General features: G+C 37.8%; 1 protein-coding gene across 1 annotated transcript in view; it reads right to left on the reverse strand.

Annotated features, from left to right (window-relative positions):
- nonC (serine/threonine-protein kinase Smg1) overlaps positions 1-22,281 on the reverse strand; it is a 1,411,261-nt gene that overhangs the window by 840,691 nt on the left and 548,289 nt on the right. The window contains exon 29 of the mRNA XM_090378365.1: positions 12,812-12,950. Coding sequence (XP_090234491.1) covers positions 12,812-12,950 — 139 coding nt within the window. The remainder of the gene's footprint in view (positions 1-12,811; positions 12,951-22,281) is intronic.

Below are 22,281 nucleotides of genomic sequence, written 5' to 3' on the forward strand. Positions count from 1 at the left end.
TAGACTCGGCGACAATGACAATTTATTCTCACTAGATGTTACCTCATTATATACGAATGTAAACGTTGAATACACATTAGATATTATTTGGGATATGTTAAATAAAAACTCGACACCGATTAATTATACGAAGCTGCCCATTAAGGAAATTTTTCACTTAATTAAACTGTTAGTTGAGGCTAACTACATCACCTTTCGAGACAAGGTGTACAAACAAATTTTTGGATTACCAATGGGTTTGAGCCTGAGTGGCTTAATGTCAGAGATCTATCTCTCAACGATTGAGCAGATACATTTGACACCTTTTCGTCCCCGTATCACATACTATGGGAGGTATTTAGACCATGTTCTAGTTATTACCGATTGTAGAACTATCCAAGACATTTTACATTCGTTTAATAATATTCATTCTAGACTCAAATTTACATTGGAAAGGGAAGATACAGATACAAAATCATTAAACTTTCTAAATTTCACGCTTACCCGGGACTCGAACAAAATACAATTTAGCATCTATCGAAAACCCACAAACACCGGTATGCTTCTACATTATAATAGCTATCACCCGTTCACCTACAAAAGATCGATTATCTTTAATCAATTTCTAAATGCCTATAAATATTCAACGACGGATTCTGCTTTGGACTCAGAAATACAAATATTAACTAGCAGATTCTTAAACAGGGGTTATCCCATAAATCGAATTAGGGTACAATCTAAGGATAGGATACAAAATACTACACCAATCAACAATAGTAATATCAAAAAATACTTTATTTCTGTCCCATATGTTGAACAGTGGCACAAACAGCTTAACAGATTCTTTAAAGATACCGAATTTAAAATTATAGCTAGGCCTATACGGAAGTTACACACTATACTGAACAATCGCTCGGTTCTTTCCGCGTTCGCAACACAAATTAATGATCTGGTATACAACATTTCTTGCGGTGATTGCGACTCGTCTTACCAAGGTTCGACGCGGTTTTCTCTTAATATTCGTGTAAATCAACACGAAGCCTCAGTTCGTGCTTCTCGTTCAGCAGCGTCAGAATTAGCCTTTCATGCCATTAACGAAAAGCATACTTTTTTATTTAACGAGGCCAAAATACTTAACGTCCAACGTAATTATACGCGACTATTAATTGCAGAAACCATTGAAATTAAATTACACGAGAATTCTGTTAATGTTCGGCAGCCATATTTGATCTCCGATGCGTGGACCTTTACGCGCATGCGCAAATACATATAATCACTATTTAAGTTGCAGGTTTAGCCTGATTCGGTAATTTTCATTCCTGTGATCACGACAGTCAGTCGAAAAGCGTTGTCAGCTTCAGGAAGGAAAATCATTTTGAATATTTTCGTTAGATTCTTTTAATTGCGTTAATTTGAATTTTAATTATTTTTAATTGATTTTGAATTGTGTTAAATTGATTATTTATATTTTACTTTAATGTACCGGTAAGTTGTCAATTTTTTCGTTTTTTCCGTTTTAATTTCTGGAGGGTATCATACGGAAGTGTTCTACGTACTATATTGAGGTAAAACTCCTCTTATTAATTTACTAATATATATATATTAGAAATACTAACACAATCTCAACTATATACTAACACACACACACACACACACACACACACACACAGACACTGCATCCCCCCCCCCACCCACAGTGGCTTGCAAGATCTGCAGCCTAGGAGTTATTTTTGATTCAAAATTATTCATTCAAATCATTCAAAATTATTACTCAAAACTTTTTATTCCCATTGCAAAAAAAGTGAGAAACTATGCAGGCAAAATTGCCAGGATTGATCAGTTGGGCTGACTGGGGACTCAAAAGAAGACCCCTGGCAATCATATACCGAGGAGAGTTCTTATCTGTTATCACCTATAGAGCTGGTGCGTGATTTACCTACCATCCCCTATGGAGCAAGTGTGTGGTTTACCTGCACAGCCATAGTCAGAAACGGGAACACGTTAGAGATGATTCAGAGAACAATACTTCTCGCTATCACCAGAGCATATTGTAATCTGAGCACACCAGCACTGCAGGTGCTGGCTGGTGCTCTGCCACTTTACTTGGAAATAGACAAAATAGGCTTTTACTACATACTTAAAAAAGGGCATACCCACAGAATTTTTGGGGACAGCCCAGACACAGCCAACACCGTAAAGGCTGAATGAAATAGAATGCCCACTAAGCTCCATGAGCTATGTAAAACAAATTGGGAGCAGGAAACCAGAGGTCTGGTTACCCAAAGGATTTTGCCAGTTAGCCCAAAGCTACCAAAGTGGTTAGCCCCTGGACTTTTTACAACATTTATACTGAGAGGTCATGGCTCCTTTAAATGCAAAATTAATTTCCTTAGGGCTGAATGATAACTGAAACTGTACCTGTGGTGAAAGTGAACACTGGGTACACATTCTCTATGAATGTGTAATTTATGATATACTGAAGACCCAACTACTAGCAGAAGCTGACCTCCAACCCAGGGGACAAGAACACTTTTTTGTAATAGAAGAAAATAATTATAAAGCTTTAGAAGTTTCACAAAAAAAATTTTTTGAAATGTGTAGCAACATCCAGAGATGGGCATTACAACCACCGCAGCAAAACAACAGTCCATAACCAGTGTGTGACCCAGCGAGAGAGAGAGAGAGAGAGAGAGAGAGAGAATGAATGAATGTTATAGTAAATGAGAATGAGTGAAGAAATGAACAAAACTGGCTGCAAGAATACATAGTTAACAATATTGTATATATATATATATTAGATAGTATGAATCAGAGCTGTAATACTCAATATGCTCTACGTTGATAATAATATTAGTAAATTAATAAGAGGAGTTTACCTCAATATAGTACGTAGAACCCTTCCGTATGATACCCTCCAGAAATTAAAACGGAAAAAACGAGAAAATCGACAACTTACCGGTACATTAAAGTAAAATATAAATAATCAATTTAACACAATTCAAAATCAATTAAAAACAATTAAAATTCAAATTAACGCAATTAAAAGAATCTAACGAAAATATTCAAAACGATTTTCCTTCCTGAAGCTGACAATGCTTTTCGACCGACTGTCGTGATCACAGGAATGAAAATTACCGAATCAGGCTAAGCTAAACCTGCAACTTAAATAGTGATTATATGTCTTTGCGCATGCGCGTAAAGGTCCACGCATCGGAGATCAAATATGGCCGCCGAACATTAACAGAATTCTCGTGTAATTTAATTTCAACGGTTTCTGCAATTAATAGTCACATATAATTATGTTGGACGTTAAGTATTTTGGCCTCGTTAAATAAAAAAGTATGCTTTTCGTTAATGGCATGAAAGGCTAATTCTGACGCTGCTGAACGAGAAGCACGAACTGAGGCTTCGTGTTGATTTACACGAATATTAAGAGAAAACCGTGTCGAACCTTGGTAAGACGAGTCGCAATCACCGCAAGAAATGTTGTATACCAGATCATTAATTTGTGTTGCGAACGCGGAAAGAACCGAGCGATTGTTCAGTATAGTGTGTAACTTCCGTATAGGCCTAGCTATAATTTTAAATTCGGTATCTTTAAAGAATCTGTTAAGCTGTTTGTGCCACTGTTCAACATATGGGACAGAAATAAAGTATTTTTTGATATTACTATTGTTGATTGGTGTAGTATTTTGTATCCTATCCTTAGATTGTACCCTAATTCGATTTATGGGATAACCCCTGTTTAAGAATCTGCTAGTTAATATTTGTATTTCTGAGTCCAAAGCAGAATCCGTCGTTGAATATTTATAGGCATTTAGAAATTGATTAAAGATAATCGATCTTTTGTAGGTGAACGGGTGATAGCTATTATAATGTAGAAGCATACCGGTGTTTGTGGGTTTTCGATAGATGCTAAATTGTATTTTGTTCGAGTCCCGGGTAAGCGTGAAATTTAGAAAGTTTAATGACTTTGTATCTGTATCTTCCCTTTCCAATGTAAATTTGAGTCTAGAATGAATATTATTAAATGAATGTAAAATGTCTTGGATAGTTCTACAATCGGTAATAACTAGAACATTGTCTAAATACCTCCCATAGTATGTGATACGGGGACGAAAAGGTGTCAAATGTATCTGCTCAATCGTTGAGAGATAGATCTCTGACATTAAGCCACTCAGGCTCAAACCCATTGGTAATCCAAAAATTTGTTTGTACACCTTGTCTCGAAAGGTGATGTAGTTAGCCTCAACTAACAGTTTAATTAAGTGAAAAATTTCCTTAATGGGCAGCTTCATATAATTAATTGGTTTCGAGTTTTTATTTAACATATCCCAAATAATATCTAATGTGTATTCAACGTTTACATTCGTATATAATGAGGTAACATCTAGTGAGAATAAATTGTCATTGTCGCCGAGTCTACAGTCTTTAAGATTATTAAATAATGTATCGTAGTTCTTAATACCACATTACTTTTTACCACATTATTTTTTTGACCACACATGTATATAACATTATAAAACCTTTTAGACAGGTTATACAATTTGGGATTAAGAACTACGATACATTATTTAATAATCTTAAAGGCTGTAGACTCGGCGACAATGACAATTTATTCTCACTAGATGTTACCTCATTATATACGAATGTAAACGTTGAATACACATTAGATATTATTTGGGATATGTTAAATAAAAACTCGACACCGATTAATTATACGAAGCTGCCCATTAAGGAAATTTTTCACTTAATTAAACTGTTAGTTGAGGCTAACTACATCACCTTTCGAGACAAGGTGTACAAACAAATTTTTGGATTACCAATGGGTTTGAGCCTGAGTGGCTTAATGTCAGAGATCTATCTCTCAACGATTGAGCAGATACATTTGACACCTTTTCGTCCCCGTATCACATACTATGGGAGGTATTTAGACCATGTTCTAGTTATTACCGATTGTAGAACTATCCAAGACATTTTACATTCGTTTAATAATATTCATTCTAGACTCAAATTTACATTGGAAAGGGAAGATACAGATACAAAATCATTAAACTTTCTAAATTTCACGCTTACCCGGGACTCGAACAAAATACAATTTAGCATCTATCGAAAACCCACAAACACCGGTATGCTTCTACATTATAATAGCTATCACCCGTTCACCTACAAAAGATCGATTATCTTTAATCAATTTCTAAATGCCTATAAATATTCAACGACGGATTCTGCTTTGGACTCAGAAATACAAATATTAACTAGCAGATTCTTAAACAGGGGTTATCCCATAAATCGAATTAGGGTACAATCTAAGGATAGGATACAAAATACTACACCAATCAACAATAGTAATATCAAAAAATACTTTATTTCTGTCCCATATGTTGAACAGTGGCACAAACAGCTTAACAGATTCTTTAAAGATACCGAATTTAAAATTATAGCTAGGCCTATACGGAAGTTACACACTATACTGAACAATCGCTCGGTTCTTTCCGCGTTCGCAACACAAATTAATGATCTGGTATACAACATTTCTTGCGGTGATTGCGACTCGTCTTACCAAGGTTCGACGCGGTTTTCTCTTAATATTCGTGTAAATCAACACGAAGCCTCAGTTCGTGCTTCTCGTTCAGCAGCGTCAGAATTAGCCTTTCATGCCATTAACGAAAAGCATACTTTTTTATTTAACGAGGCCAAAATACTTAACGTCCAACGTAATTATACGCGACTATTAATTGCAGAAACCATTGAAATTAAATTACACGAGAATTCTGTTAATGTTCGGCAGCCATATTTGATCTCCGATGCGTGGACCTTTACGCGCATGCGCAAATACATATAATCACTATTTAAGTTGCAGGTTTAGCCTGATTCGGTAATTTTCATTCCTGTGATCACGACAGTCAGTCGAAAAGCGTTGTCAGCTTCAGGAAGGAAAATCATTTTGAATATTTTCGTTAGATTCTTTTAATTGCGTTAATTTGAATTTTAATTATTTTTAATTGATTTTGAATTGTGTTAAATTGATTATTTATATTTTACTTTAATGTACCGGTAAGTTGTCAATTTTTTCGTTTTTTCCGTTTTAATTTCTGGAGGGTATCATACGGAAGTGTTCTACGTACTATATTGAGGTAAAACTCCTCTTATTAATTTACTAATATATATATATTAGAAATACTAACACAATCTCAACTATATACTAAACACACACACACACACACACACACACACACACACACACACACACACACACACACACACACACACACACACAGACACTGCATCCCCCCCCCCACCCACAGTGGCTTGCAAGATCTGCAGCCGGGGTTGCACTTTAACTGAAAAATATTAATAAGTTGAAGTGCCTGGGGTAATCAGTGCAGTAAAGAACTGAGTAAATGAGACAAATGCCAGCAGAATAAATGAGCGTATGTTTTTGAGTATGAAAGGGTCCAAACCGCATATTGATTAATATAAGTATTTAAATATTTACTAACCCTTAGTCTTTAGCCACTTAATTTTAATTATTAGATATTTACTATAGTAAGTACGCTACACACCATTCATCCCCCCCCCAGCATGAGAGAGAAGATGGATGTGCAAAAAAAAGAAAAAGAAAAAAAATTCATAACCTAACAGAAAATGTAACAAAACAGCATTATAAAACCAGAATGAGGATTATGAATGGTTGAAATTGCCTACTTGACCCACCCCCCCATGGATGATGGGCAGGTGGCCATAGTGGCCCACTGCCTACCCAAATAGACACCATGCCACTGCTAGTTAGCCAGCGTGGTTTCAGACACTGACACTGGCCAACAGGGCTTACCCCTTGATCAGTGTGGGATAGAATGCCAACACAAATGCTTACATAGGGAATCTCTGCTGGGCTCTGCCTGTCTGTAGCTTTGGCTACAGATTGGCAGAGTTCACCCAGCCAGTGCTTTCATACCCCTACTGCCCAGCCCACCTCCTTGTGGTGGTTGTTTGTTTGTTATTTGGTTTTTAGGAACATTAGCAACTAAAGCCATATTGCTCTGGGGGATATGCGGTGGTCATTCCCTGACCTTTCCGCATCCTCCATTCTGATATAATCTGTCAGAGATTTAGTAATTTGGAATCTCCTCTTTTCGATATTCTCTGGCTGGCTAAAATCTCTCTAAGACATTCTGTCAAATTTTTTGCTGCCTCTATCATTCTCCCAACTCCACTAATCACTTGGAACTTTTTGACTCCTCACTTTTGACATATGACTTCTTCCAGTCCAACTTTCCTAACAGCGAGGTAATTTTCTTTGGTGATTTTAATGTTCACAACTCCAGCTGCATTTTATTTTCTGGTCATACAGACCCAGCTGATTGAGATACTGAGGTTTTTGCAATTAAAAATGACCTTGAACAGATTGTTCATTTACCTAGCAGAATACCAGACAATCCTAACCACGCAGCCAACATGCTTGATCTTTTTCTCACAAACAACCCTTTTAAGTACATGTTGAGGTGAGAGGTCCTCTAGGCACATCAGTTCACAAATTTATGGTCTCTTGTGCAATGGAGCTTCTTTTGTGGCCATTCTCACCCTCGTTTTGTTTGGCACTACAAGAATGCAAAATGGGATGAACTGCGAGATTTCTTTTCTTATTTTTCTCTGGTCAAAATACCGTTTCAAATCTTCTGATGCCAATGTTTGCTCAGATCATGTCAGTGAAATTTTTCTTGTAGGGATGAAATCCTTTATTCCACACTCCACCTTAAAATCTTGTCTTTTATCTAAATCTTGGTTTTCCAATAAATGTGCTAAGGCTGTTTAACAGAAGAAGATTGCATATCCTAATAGGATTGTATCCAAACCCCTAGGTTCATTTTCTGCCTACACCAAAGCCCGCAATTGTAAAGTAGTTATTAATCAATTGAAATTAAAACTTCACACAGGCCAAGTGTAGAAAACATGCTTTTTGCCCATATCTTAGTCGGGCATTCTGGTATCTTGCCAAAGCTACTGACTGCAACTTCTGCCCATCTCTGTTCCCACCTCTGCCAAAACCAGAATGATCTATTGCCATTCAGCCAAAGATAAAGGTTACCTGCTAGCATCCTATTTTTCCTGTAACTCATGCATTAACAATCTTGGTAAACCACCTCCCACCATTGCCAGTATACTCCATTCAATGCCTCCTGTGGTCTTCTGTTAAAAGGATGTCAGGAGGATTTGGAACAATCTTAATGCCAAGAAAGCTCCAGGTCCTAATGGTATATCTCAACTTGTTCTCAAAATCTGTGCTCCTGAAATTATTCCTGTTCTGTTTCACCATTTTTCACTATCTTATTCCAGAGGTGTTTTCCCTTCTGCTTGGAAATTTGCTCATATCCAGCTATTTCCTAAAAAGGGTGACAAATCTCTCCCATCCAACCGATTATCATCCCATTGTACTTACTTCTACTGTTTCGAAAGTAATGGAGAAGTCAATTAACTGCCAACTTGTAAACTACAGTCAGTCCTCGTATAACACGAATTCAATCATACACGATTTATAAATAGGGGAATGATATCTTATATAACATGAACCGAATTCGCTTATGCACGACTGTGTTTACAAGAAATGGCAGTCAGACGCGGAATCACCCCAACCGAACGCAACACGATAGGAATGAAGAGAAGATTCTGAAAATGTATTTATGTTTTTTATATTAGTGAAGGAGAAATGCAGTTCACCATAAAAATGTTTGTTGTTTGTTTGTTATTTGGTTTTTATGAGCATTAGCAACTAAGGCCATATTGCTCCGGGTATATGCGGTGGTCATTTCCTGACCTTTCCGCATCCTCCATATTTGGTGGTGCCGGGCTCGAACCCCAGTCTAATCAAGAAGCATGTGCTATGCACTGTTGCTCCTTCCCACCTGGCTACGGAGACACTCATAATAATGTAAAATTCCAGCTATCAGTCTTATCGCAAATGCAATTAGATAGAGTTTACTACCAGTTTATAACAGATTCCACTAGCAGGAACGCAACTGGAAATTGTTTTTATTGTTTTATGGTAGTAACCCCCAGAAATGTGCTTTTGTAAAATGTGAGCTAGTGATGTGTTAATAGAGTTGTCTCTACCTTTACGGTGTTGTTTATTCAGCTGCTACACACGCACAGCTTTGTTTATGTGAATCAAGCATGCCTCATTATAAGTATTTTAAGCATTTTACTCCTAAAAATGAGTAAAATACTTAAAAGGTGTGAAAAGGAAGTGCCCTGGTGAAGATACTGCAGATTCAGAGAGAAAAAGAAAAGAAATATCGATAAACAGAGGTGGACTGGGTCAAAAATTCTTACCCGGAAAAATTTGTAGTGGCCTCACACTAGCATTTATGGACAAAAGCACAATGGTCCTCGGCCCACCGGGGTTTCCCTGATAAGGCTTATGGCCAGTCCGCCTCTGTCAATAGAGAAAAAAATATGAAATTGTGAAACGCTTTGAGCGAAATGAAAGACAATGTGAAATTGCGCGTGCTACAGACCTAAATGAGGCAACGGCGAGAATTACAAAGAATGCAGAGAAAATAAAAACTTTCATAGCAGGAACAACTCAAAGTGTAATTAAAATCCATTGGATGAAAAGACACAAAGAATTGGAAGAGATGGAACGGTTGTCATCTGTTTGGATAGAAAATCAAACAAAAAACAAGTTTACTTACGATAGAAGCAAAAGCATTAGCAATATTTCATTACATAATAGTTGTAATAAAATACGCAAGTATTTTATTACGATTATTTATTGTGTTTGGTAATGTTTTGGTTACAAATGTGTGTTCAATCTTGGGTGGTCGGCACCTAATGCTATTTTTTCCATAGGGCCTGTTGTTTATATTGCACGAGAGTTTCTAGGAACACAACTATCGTGCTATACGAGGAATGACTGTATTTAGAAACCTTCAATCTGATCAACAATTGTCAGTATGGTTCTCTCAATGTCTATCCACTGGTGATATTCTAACTTATGTTACCCATGTATGGACAAATCCAATGGAAAAGTTTGGTGAAACTCAAGCAGTTTCCCATGACATTTAAAAGGCTTTTTATCATATATGGCAAAATGGTCTACTAAATTAGCATTCATCTTATGGTCTACCAACTGTTTTTTGTAATTGGGTATCAAGTTTTCTCTCTGACCACTCACTGCGGGTGATGGTAGATGGTTTGTTTGTTATTTGGTTTTTAGGAGCATTGGCAACTAAGGACATATTCCTCCAGGAATATGCAGTGATCATTCCCTGAACTTTCTGCATCCTCCGTATTTGGTGGTCAACGGCTCGAACCCAGGTCTAATCAAGAAGCGTGAGCTACGCACTGCTACTCCTGCCCAACTGTCTACGGAGGCGTCAATGGTAGATGGGTCTCTGTTTTCTAACTTCTCCACAATTGCTGGTGTTGCCCAAGGTTCAGTTCTTTCTCCCACTCTTTTCCCCTTGCATATTAATGACCTTCTTCCATTGACCAGAAATCCTATCCACAGTGTTGCAGGTGATAGGACATTGCATTGCATCTTCCAGTTCGAGAAACCTTGCCATGCACAAACAGCTTCATTTCTTGAATATTCACTACCAATTACGTAAATGCTGATCTCCAGATAATGCTTCAGTGGGGCAAAGATAACTTATTTCATTTCAATCCTTCTAAAACAAAGTCTTGTCTTAAAGCTTTCAAAAATAATTAAATAATTCTTCTACTCCTATGCTTATCTTAAGTGAAACTTTGATTTGTAGGCAAGATCATATTTCTCTATTGGGGACCATTATGACTTCTAATCTCTCTTGGTATAAGCACGTAAAAAAATATTGCTTCCTCTGCAACAAAAAAAACTGGGTTTTTCTCTTTAGCTCTTGGCATTACTTTTCTTCCAAACAGCTGTTCACTATGTACAAATCTGCCCTATCATGAAATATTGTTCCCACATCTGGGGCAGTGCCTCCAAAACCCATCTCTCTCTCTCTCTCTCTCTCTCTCTCTCTCTCTCTCTCTCTCTCAGGTTGTTACAATCCAAACAAAAGAGAACAGTTAGGTTAATTAATGACTCATCGCTATTTCTCCATCTCATAGACATTTTGTTTCTGCTGCAAGCCTTTTTTATAGATACTTCTGTGGGCACTTATCTTCTGAAGTGGCTTCTATAATTTCTGCTCTCTCTTCCAAAGCAGTCTGAACATGTGCCACATCCAGTCAACATTCTTTTATTGTCCAACTTCAAACTAACAGAACAAACTTTTCTTCTTCCTCATGTATTCATTCAACTTCCGTTTTCTGGAACAACCTTTCTTCGTACATATTTCCTGAAAATTACAATCTGCAGAAGTTCAAGTCTAATGTCAACAAACATCTTCTTTCATCTTCTCAACCTTCAGCCCATACACGGTACTAAATACAATAGGTTCTAATACCTATTGTGTTTGCCATTTTCATAAAAAAAAAAAAAAAAAAAAACCTATTTGTAATCCCATGACACAAGGCAAAAAAAAAAAAAAAAAATGAAATGAAATGGCCAAAGGGTTAACAGCAAGGCACTGTGAGGACAAACTTAAAACAGTTACTACGACAGATTTACACACTTAGTTAGGAAAAGTGACACAATGAGAGAGAGAGGTCACATTTGCAATCTGCATGTTATGACCCTGGGATCCATAATATTCAAACATAAAATAGCATATTCAGTATCCCATAGAATTCAAGAATAATCTATATCCAGTCTACCAAGCACATGCAGGTGGAGACTCTCAAACCTTTGGTTAAGCAGCACGGGCTGCATTTAAGTTTTTGAGCACTACCAAAAGACTATTATTGCACAATGAATGTAACAATTTCAGTCCTTATAGTGAACGATGAACAAATTTGATAACAAAACAACATAAAGGCAAAGGTAAACTGCAGCCATTATTAATCCACTGCAGGATGGAAGCCAACTCAACAGTTCATGTTGAGAGAAATGAATCCTCAACAGTTCATGTTGAGAGAATCTGCCACGCTGGTCCAGTGCAGGTTGGCAGATCGACCATATTTAGCAGTCACGGGCTTAATCCCAGGCAACTCAAAGAGTGTACAACTGCCCTCCCACTCCTAATCTATGGAGGCTATATGGCATATTTAAATTGAAGTGTCAGTTATTTTATATATCTTTCTAATAAATACATCTTATCCAGTGTAGCATATGAAGCATATAAAGCATATGAAGAATTCCTTTTCCAATTATATCAAAATCAGAAAAAATTAATTGAAGTACTGATAGAAATATCATCTAAAGAACTTATTTATGCCAACAACTTGTTCCTGTCAATACCATTAGAAAAATGAATGACACAAAATTTCAAGCAACAGGTTCCTTAGTTGTGCTGGGAGGAGATGGTTGTAAATTACTGATAACATTATTATTGCCAATGTTTCTTTGGCAGTAAAGTGATAAACAGTGCAAGTTCACATGGAAGCAGTCATGATCTGAAAAGTGTTGCAATGTTTGATGCTTCACGTGAGCATGCCACTCTGAATAATTTTTACTGGCTAGGCTTTTCCAATAAAAAAATAATTACCAATGAAATATTAGGTAAATATCATATGGGAGAAATTTGAAAATTAAATGAAAAAAATAGATATTCCAACAGATATTCAAATCCCCCCCCCCCTATTATCCAGTGAATGCCAATAAGTTCCTAAAGCACTATAGAACAGCTATTGAGTTCAAGGAGCTCCAAAGGAATATAAACTTTTACCATACAGGTAAAAACTTATTCTAATAAAATTCTGTTGGGATTAAACATAAAAAATAAAGTAACACATGCAACAAACATACCTGTCTGAGGTCTAATGCCTTGTTCTTTAGTAGCTGTATGAATCCATACATTATTCCACATTAGAGCATTAGTGAGTGTGGACACACAGTAGTCTGGAGGATCAAGCTTTAAATTATCTCGTAAAACTATTGATGTAAGCTGTAATAAACAAAAACTAAAATTAAATAAGTCATTTAAAAATTTTATCATGTCGAAACAGTAACAATGGCTAAAAGAGAAGCATTACTAGAGAGTAGTTTTTGCCAGAATTCATAAACAAAATTTTCTGGATTGTTTCTTGAAAAATAATGAACAAAAAAGTTCTGGTTTTTTATTTTATTTTATTTGTTTACTATTGTGAATAATAAAATGTTAATTTTAAAATTAAAATATGATTTTTTTTAGTCCTGAACCTCGATTAAAAAATCTGATTGGCATTGCCTAAAACAAAAAGAATTATGGAGTATGGATTGACTGATTACATCACATAGTGATTTTCTATCGTTACTTGATGTAATCAGTCTACTTCAGAATAACTTATTTAATTACTTTAATCACAAAAATTGACACAAAAAAAAAAAAAAAAACTCCAAACCACTGATATTTTGTCTTAAATGAATAGTTTAGTCACCTGATTCTAATTGCACAAAGTGAGGTCAAAGACAAATTTTCTAAAACATTCTGGTTTAGATTTGAGCAGCAACTTTTCAATGCTGAGCATCCTTATTTGCCAAATTTAGTGGAATAAGATCAGTGTAAAATCCTTTTAACTCATTACAACTTTTAGGCATACCGGATTTTTTAGAGTTACAACTGAGTCAAAATAATATTCATAGTAGTAAACAAAAAAGTGGTCATTCCTTCATGACTTAATACTTTTGCAGCCTTATAGAAATATATTTTTTATATAAAGCAGCAAAAGTTAAATTACAACGAATTCTGTTATATAGAAGGAGCATGTGATCCACTAACTTTAGTGAAAGGCCCTTAAACATTTCCTAACAGACATCATATGGTCCAATAGCTCATAAAATCATGGGAGTTAAAACTGTTTTTAACTCTCCTAAAGTGAATGGCCCATTATAAGGATTAAAATTCTTAGACTAGCTGCTCAATTGCTGTTTTTCATTTTTCTCTTTCAGGAGCAGAACTCTGGCAAGTAAAATAATGTTACAGAGTTAGAAAATGTCTACCCATCTATTGAAGATGAATCTGCAATAACAGATCCACTATGTGTATTTTCTCTATAATTTCTTGTATAATTTGTCACAGACAACCATAGTTCTGATTGAAATGGTAATATTGGAAGTAAAGCATATCTGTGAATCCCTTTTGCCATTATGTTGAAATGTTGTTTACTACATGGACATTTAAAGGCTAGGAGATTGGTTGTTGTGGGATGAAGCTGGAATGTCCCCTAACCTTCCTTGTGTGGGTTTTTTTTCTGTTCTGCAAATGATAACAACGAGACAGATGTTTCTGGAATTACTCTTGCAACTGCGCAAACAATATTCTTTCCAATATAAGTTACTACATCATTGATAACTATAGTTGTCTTCATTATTGCTAACTATAATCATGTTAAACTCTGTCAGATGCCAGAAGGCATTTCAGTCAGCCCGATTAATCCTCCAACAGGATAACCTAAAAGGAACACACTGTCTCCCAATATGTAAGGAAGTTATCACGGAGAAGGGATTACCTCCATAAAGGTTCTTCTCCACCTTCCAAGTAAGTGAAGGAAGGAGGGAGGGAAAGTAGAAAGATTAATGGCAGAAAACATACGGGTAGCCATGCACATAAATGTGTTGGTTCACAAATTTAGAAGGAAGAGGTCATTATCTGTGTGAAAATACTGTATGACACATCCCCTTTCATTAATGTCAGCACTACCCCACAGGCTACTATGCCCATTAACATCCCCTAGTACTAAAACTGGGGAAGGTAATTGCAATTATCTGTTTGGGGGATGTCAGTACCAGTTGGAAAACAGATTGAGCAAACTGTCAATAAAAACCCAATTGTAAGTCTGACAGCTACTGCCTCTGTTTGTAATTAGCAAAGCTGAAATAGGGTCGGAATGCCCAAATAAATGGCAACTCTTCCAATGGCAGGTCCATCCCATGAAGGAGTTCTGTCGCGTGCGCGAGTTGTGGCATGTGGTGTTCGTTTACGCTCCTCATATTAATTCAGTTTTAGATTAGTTATACTTGACGTTATGAAATGATTCGCCTACCAATCAATTCCTCTTCCTCTGCTCAAGCTTGATGTGGTATCATCTTCGTGATATAATAAACAGGTATTTCTGATTTTTTTAATTATTCTGCTCACGTTTGAAGTTCTTCATTACGATGTAAGCACAGCGCTTTAGCCCTCAAGAATTTAGCAAACGCCCCACTACCCTGAAGGCTTAAGTGGACAATGAGTCAACCTTGACCAAGTTAGAAAGCATCGCCACTACTGAGTTCCCTAGGGAAATCCTCCCTCTCTTCTGTCTTTTGTGCTTAGCACACCTGTCACAACCATTTATGTTTTCTTGTGTTTTCTCAGTAATCTCTTTGGAAACGCGAATATAAGAGCTGCAAGCTTAATAGTGCCAGAGCAAACAAACTACTCGGAATTAAAAACTAAAAAAACTGAACATTGTTCACTACTTCCAAGCAATTTAAAGACCCTAAATCAGGCACAGAAACAGAGTAACTTGCAACAATTCGTCTGCCTAGCCTGCCGCGACGGGAAGGAACCAACCATTCGATGTCATGTATGCAAATTAAACTTTTGTGCCCACTCAGTTAAAACAGACATCGCACATCTTTCTAAACTACGTCGGAGAAGGTTCGCATGTGATAAATGCCTTAGAGAAGACGCTGAAGTATCTGAACTTCCTCTATCCCAGACCGAAACTAGCCGTATCGACCAGATGTTAACTGATCTCATTCAACATTCAAATACTGGTTTGCCTGAACTTATGACCATCGTATGCGACGAAACAGTGGTCAACGGAACACTACCTGATGGGATTGCCAACCACAGTGTATGCAGCGCTAATCGGTCCAAGTCTCCACCGGAAACTAATGATCAAAATTGTGCCTCGGTCGTTAATGTGTCCTCCACCTCAAACCAGACTCTAGTCACAACAGGTACTTTTCAACGCGAAGATGAATCTCCAAGAATTAACGCCGAAGCTACAGTGTCGACCCCTCCTCTACAGTCAGACAGCGTAGACTTCTTGGTCCTCCTAATTCACCAGTTGAGATCCAAAATTGAGGATCTGAAGGATGAAGTTTACTCGCTGAGGAACCAAAATAAACATATCACACATATGCTCTCTGACCTCTGCTCTTTGGTGAGCGAAAATGGAAAGCTGACATATCAGCCGCCAATAATAAATAAACGGACAAAATCTACACAAACTGTCAAACCTCCTAGCCTTATAAAGCCTGGCTCCCATGCTCAAATTCACTCGAGACAATCAGTAGATAGATCTCCAGACATTCCGACTGAGCACATTAACAGGGCCCAATCACGCCCTCAGCAGAAGGCTGGTGACCAACCACAGCTGCAATCTTATGAAGAAGTACCCCAACCAGAGAAACCACCAGAAAATAGTAAACACTCCCTACAAGCCCCAGAACTAAACAGTAATTCAATAAACGCCCATCAAGCTCTGCCCACGTCATATGCTGGTATGCTTACCAACAGCCCTTCTAGCGATACTTACGTCCCATCTGGAGATAAACAAAGTTCTCTCATTACCACAGCCAACCCTGCCTCAAATTCCTCTGGATGCCTTTCTGATATCAATATTGATTGCCTTTCCCATCACGCTAATATTCATAACCAAATCTCCCTGCCCCGCCTAGTAACAGTTTCTAAATCTCGTCTGACACTGGCCGAGAAATATAACATCTCGGTAGTTTCCACCAAAGCCAAGATTTTTGCATCCAGATTTGGACCTAGAACATCTCCTGAATCTATAATGAGAATGTTTAACGAGGAACATAACCTCTCAGTTCAGGTTAAACGGCTTAAAAGCCGGCAAACACGCTATGCCTCTTTCCTTATAATGTGTTCTCCTGCTGTCTATAAAAAAGTTATAGATCCAGCCTCCTGGCCCCAAGGTATATATATCAGACCATTTTCTGAGAAAAAGAGCCCCCCTCAACAACCTCAACTAATTCACCCTCCTCGATAGCAATCAACGCTGCAAGGGAACAAGCATGAATGCCCCACATTCCGGGCAATTTCTCAAAATGTGCGCAGCATAATTCAAAATTATAGAAGTGGTGACAAACAGCGGCATCAAAAAATTGGTACCATCAGCCTTCAACCACCAATAAATAACAGTTCGGGAATGCTCATCCCAACGTGGGTCACGAATCGACAAACTAGAAAGCCTGCCTTGAATAAAAATATTAGAGACACATGCCTTAAAAAGATCCACAAAACTTGCATAATCAGAGTCTTGTACCAGAATGTTAGAAGCCTCCGCAACAAACTGGATATCATTGATCAAATCTTGCTCGCTAGTGATATCGATATTCTCTGTGTTACAGAAACCTGGCTTGATAAAGACCAAGAATTTTTCACATCTTGTACTCCAGCTGGGTATAAATCAGCGTTTACTTCCAGAGTTGACCAAAGAGGAGGCGGCGTTGCCATTTTCTTTAAGAGCTCACAGGCCTCACTTGTTCATCAAGTATCTAGCAAAACAACAGCACATGAAGCTCTCGCTGTTACTCTCAGCTACAATAGCGTTCTTATAGATGTAATTGCCATATATATACACCCAGCACCCTCATATGACGCCATCCATGAAATATCAAACTGGATCATTAACCAGCTTCATCCTTCAGCTTTGCACTTTGTCTGTGGAGACTTTAATCTTCCTCCCCAACTAGCTAACCTTCAGCAAATGCTCCTGTCAAACCTATCTTGTACTGGGTTACAAATGATTAATGACCTCCCGACCAGAGGTAACAATCAACTAGATCTCATCCTTGCCTCTTTTCCTTGCACACCTGATTACATGCCAGAGACTTATTTTAATTCGGACCACAAGCCAATTATTGTTATTTTACAGATACCTGCTCCAAACTTCAATGTTGTGAATTCAATTAACAACAGAGTAATAGTTAGTCCCAGATTTTTGAGCATTGCTAAATGTGTTGAGGCTGCCTCTGCCATCCCGTGGTCAGTCCTTGAAAACTGTGATCTTGAAATTGCAGTAAATCTGCTTACTAATTGGCTTAAGACGATTGCGACATTTGCAGCATCAAAGAGAATTTCTATTATGCCTCGGTCCAGAGCATGGTGGACTCCCCATCTTAATATGAGCTTCAAATTAAAACAGCAACTCCACAAAATGTGGAAGCAGTCGCAAAGTGTTCAAGACAGGATAGCCTACTCTAGATCCCGTGCAACATTCAACAGGCTGAAATCTCAAGCAATTAAGAATTATATGGACACCACCCTTCGTAGAGGAAAAACCCCCTACTTTGAACGGCCTTCTGATTTCCCACAAAAACTTGAACCTAACCAGTGGCTAGACTTTATATCCAGATTTGCCTCGAACTCGGAACAATGTCCTCATCTTGAGACACCAACAACTGAAATCCCCCCCGACACGCTTTCTGCAGTATCAATTTCCAGGGAACAGCTTATTTCTGCCATAAATTCTACACCGGCTTCTGCTAAGGCAGGTGCAGATGAAATACCCCAATTCATTATTAAATGTCTTAGCTCATACATTTTGGGTCCCCTTCAAACTATTTTTAATGCTATTTTGTCAAATAATTTCTTTCCCCAGCAATGGAACATCTACCTTGTGAAGCCTGTACCAAAAATTCAATCACCTACTCTTCTTAAGCACTACCGGCCAATCTCCAATGCCTCAAGTCTTCTAAAACTCCTAGAGAAGATACTTCTCCCCATTTTAACTAAACAACTTCTTCCACATCAGCCTCATCAAATCCACTACTCTCTTCCTCACAGATCCACTGTGACTAATCTCTTAGCCACCACCAGCTCTATCCTCTCTGCGTTTGAATCTCATGCAGAGCTTGCAGTCACTTATGTAGACCTCGAAGCAGCATTTGACTCAATAAATGTTCCTGCAATGCTGAAGCTACTTTCAGACCATTATCAAATCAAGGGAGACACTCTACAGTTCCTCACTTCACTCCTTCAAAATAGAATAATCCGGATTACTGTCCACGGCCAAACATACGAGCGATGTGTCTCTTCAGGCGTGCCACAGGGTGGTGTCTTATCAGGCCTCTTATTTACAGCGCTCATCTCGCCGCTTGTTGAGTCCAGGCATGATACTCTATGCTATGCTGATGATATGAAGCTCCTCACACTGATTTCTCCACATGATGATCTTCTTGTGATAACAGCATCAATTAACAATATACTCCTGGAATTTGCAAACTACCTCAACCAGTTTGGACTAAAAATAAATCCAGAAAAGTCTGAATTTATGATATTCTCGTTAAAGAAAACGCCTTCCTATATTCAGCCAACACTATGCAATTCCCCTATTCCCATCGTCAAGAAACATACTGATTTGGGGGTTGTTTTTGATCCTAAGCTCTGCTTTGGTAACCACATGGAAAAGCTGCTCACCCAGGCAGCTCGACTCCGATGGATGGCCAAACAGCATTTGCATTACATTAATGAAATAACGATCACCAGAAGATATATAAAAAGCACGGTATACTCTCCGCTTCTATATGCTGCAGAAGTATGGGCATCTGCCGCCCCTAGCACAATTCGACCACTCTTTTCTACTGAGTTTAAGCTCTTAAAATGGGTCATAAACAAACATAAACTTCCTCCACAGTTAAGGACAACTGAAATGGCCAGTTTGATAAAAATTCACAGGCTTCCCACGCTGATTAGGGTGAAATGCCTTACCACAACTGTAAAAATGATCACTGGAAAGATCTCGGCACCATCATTCTGGGACCTGTGCTCTTGGAGAGTCCCTCAGCCTTCCCTCAGAGCGACTCCAACTCTATGCCCACATCTCAGCCGTCTCCACCTATCCGATAGGTTTCTGCCATATCAGCTACTTCCATGTGCCCAGTCTTTGGATGCTGACCTTAATAAGTTTTCTAGTGATAAGGAGTATAGACGCCGCATCCTTAAATTGTACTTCCCCGTCCCTGATTCTGCTCCTTGAAGCTCGCCTTAACGCCGCAATCCAGAAATGCGACATGAAGATGGCTTACCAACGAACCTTGTAGTTTTCCACCTGTATATTCTTTGTTCATTGTGATGTTTATAATTGTGTTATACTTTGAGTGTTGAGCTCTATTTACTTTTGATTCGTTCATATATGTATTTTATATTTAATTTATTAATTTCCTTTCTTACATATTGTAATATCACTGTTAACCCCTGGCCTTGTGGCCGTGAAGGGCTTATTGCAATGTATCCATTGTATTACCATTATTATTATTATTGCAATAAAGATTTCTAATAGTATTATTATGCTATTATACAAGGAATGATTTTCATTTCTCTTCAGGTATGTTTCTCACAAGCAAAAGAAAACCAGATCATACTTTTGCAGGAGGGTCTTGAATCAGTATTTCTCCGCAATCCATTACAATTCAAATAGGAATTTTGCTTGGTGGATCAGTTGGTTGTCCTTTTGTCTCAGCATTCATTATTTCTGGGTATACAGGGATGACTTTGGGTTGGTATTAGTATCAGTAATGGCCACATGGTGCAAGGAAGCCTAAGGCTTATGCTGCACAAGCCAAAAAAAAAAAAAAAAAAAAAAGAAAGTAAAATAGCATATAAAATAAATAATAATAATAAAAGAAAAGTAAATTAACAACCTATGTATTTCTCTCCTCCTGTAACTATCCAACCTTTGAATTTCCCGAAACTGTCAGCCTCAACCACCCACGTAGATAACTTATTCCAGTAATTTATAACTTGCTGGCTAAATTAAAATAAATGGTTTTTCAGACTTTGAACTTTGTGCAGAAGCGGAGCATTAGAAGGTACAGATATAGAGGCAACACGTGATTGCCCCTTCATTGTGGGGAGCTTTCAAGATAAATAAGTAGCATGGGATGGGAGTAAATAACTCTATAGTCATTGAAGTCAGAGTTCTGATGGAACATCTCCTTACTACCTTCTGGGAGCATGAAGTTTGGTTGATATTTAGAAGTTTTGCTGCTTTTTCCTGCTTCCTGTATGATATGTGTATCTCTGCCTTAAGTTTTTGTATTCTTTTCTTCCTTTACCTGAGGCATGCTTGTAAATATGCAGAGTGCTCTCCTTGTGAGAGCACTCTGCATATTTACATATGTACAGATGAGCTTTTGCAATTAAACATACAAACATTTGCATAATACAATTTCATAGTCCTTTGCATCACATCAAGTTCATGCAAAGGCATCACAAAGGTCATTTGCATGTGTCCATATTTCTACATTTAAAGCAGCTTAGGGATTTGGTATATGTGGATATACTGTGCAGTTAAGACAGCAAAATCTGAGTGAATTAGGAGACAGTGAATTAATGGAAAGAATGAGGTTTCAAAAAGGTACTAGATTCCCATCCCTATCCACAAGTAGAAATATACATTTGCCACCTGTCACTTCCTAGGTTTTTAGCTTGGAACATACTTCCTTCGCAGACACATTGAAAACATCCCATTCCAGATGAGAGATGTCTCAGAATGGGTTCGGTGTCTTGCACGGAGGTATAACAATCAGTATTCCCCCAATGAATGTTGCGGTGGTGCAGTTCTGTTCTGCTTGCTTTTATTCTCAACACATCTCCCGAAAGAAGCCAAGTGGCTGTTTTCGGTAGCCTGCCAGCCTTTCCAAACACTTCTGTATAAAGAAGGGTGATATTTTCATATAGGCTTTTCACTTCTTGAATGTACTATCAGGAATCAAGGTGTTGAAACTGACATACCTTCTATTTTAGTTCTGTTTGCTGACTTTATTTGTGTCATCGGCATAATTTTTTAGTAAGGACCTTGTTGGGATCCCAAAACATGGGTTTATATTATAAGTTATTTTATTTGTTTCAGTGTCTGGACTTCCTACCCACCTCACAGTGAACATGCACCAGGCACCACACCCACACTGGTCATGCTCAAAATATCGGCTGAAAAAAACAAACAAATACTTCTAAAAGGAAATTTAGACATAACAAATCAAAATTAACACAACCACTATAAAAATGGTAACAGAACTAAAATATCTTGAATTTGTCCTTGATTCAAAATCAACCTTTTCTCCCCATTTAAATTGGCGAAGAAAGTGAGAAATTATGCAGGTATGATTGCCAGGTCAGTCGATCAGACTGGGGGTTCAGAAGAAAGACCCTGGCAATCATATACTGTGCAACATTCCTACCTGTTATCACGTATAGAGCTAGTGCATGGTTCACCCACTCAGTCATAGTAAGAAACAGGAATAAATTAGAATTGATACAAAGGACAATGATTCTCACCATT

Source organism: Mastigoproctus giganteus, chromosome 7, assembly GCF_048544385.1.
Source record: "Mastigoproctus giganteus isolate SK-2022 chromosome 7, ASM4854438v1, whole genome shotgun sequence".
Classification (NCBI taxonomy): Eukaryota; Metazoa; Arthropoda; class Arachnida; order Uropygi; family Thelyphonidae; genus Mastigoproctus; species Mastigoproctus giganteus.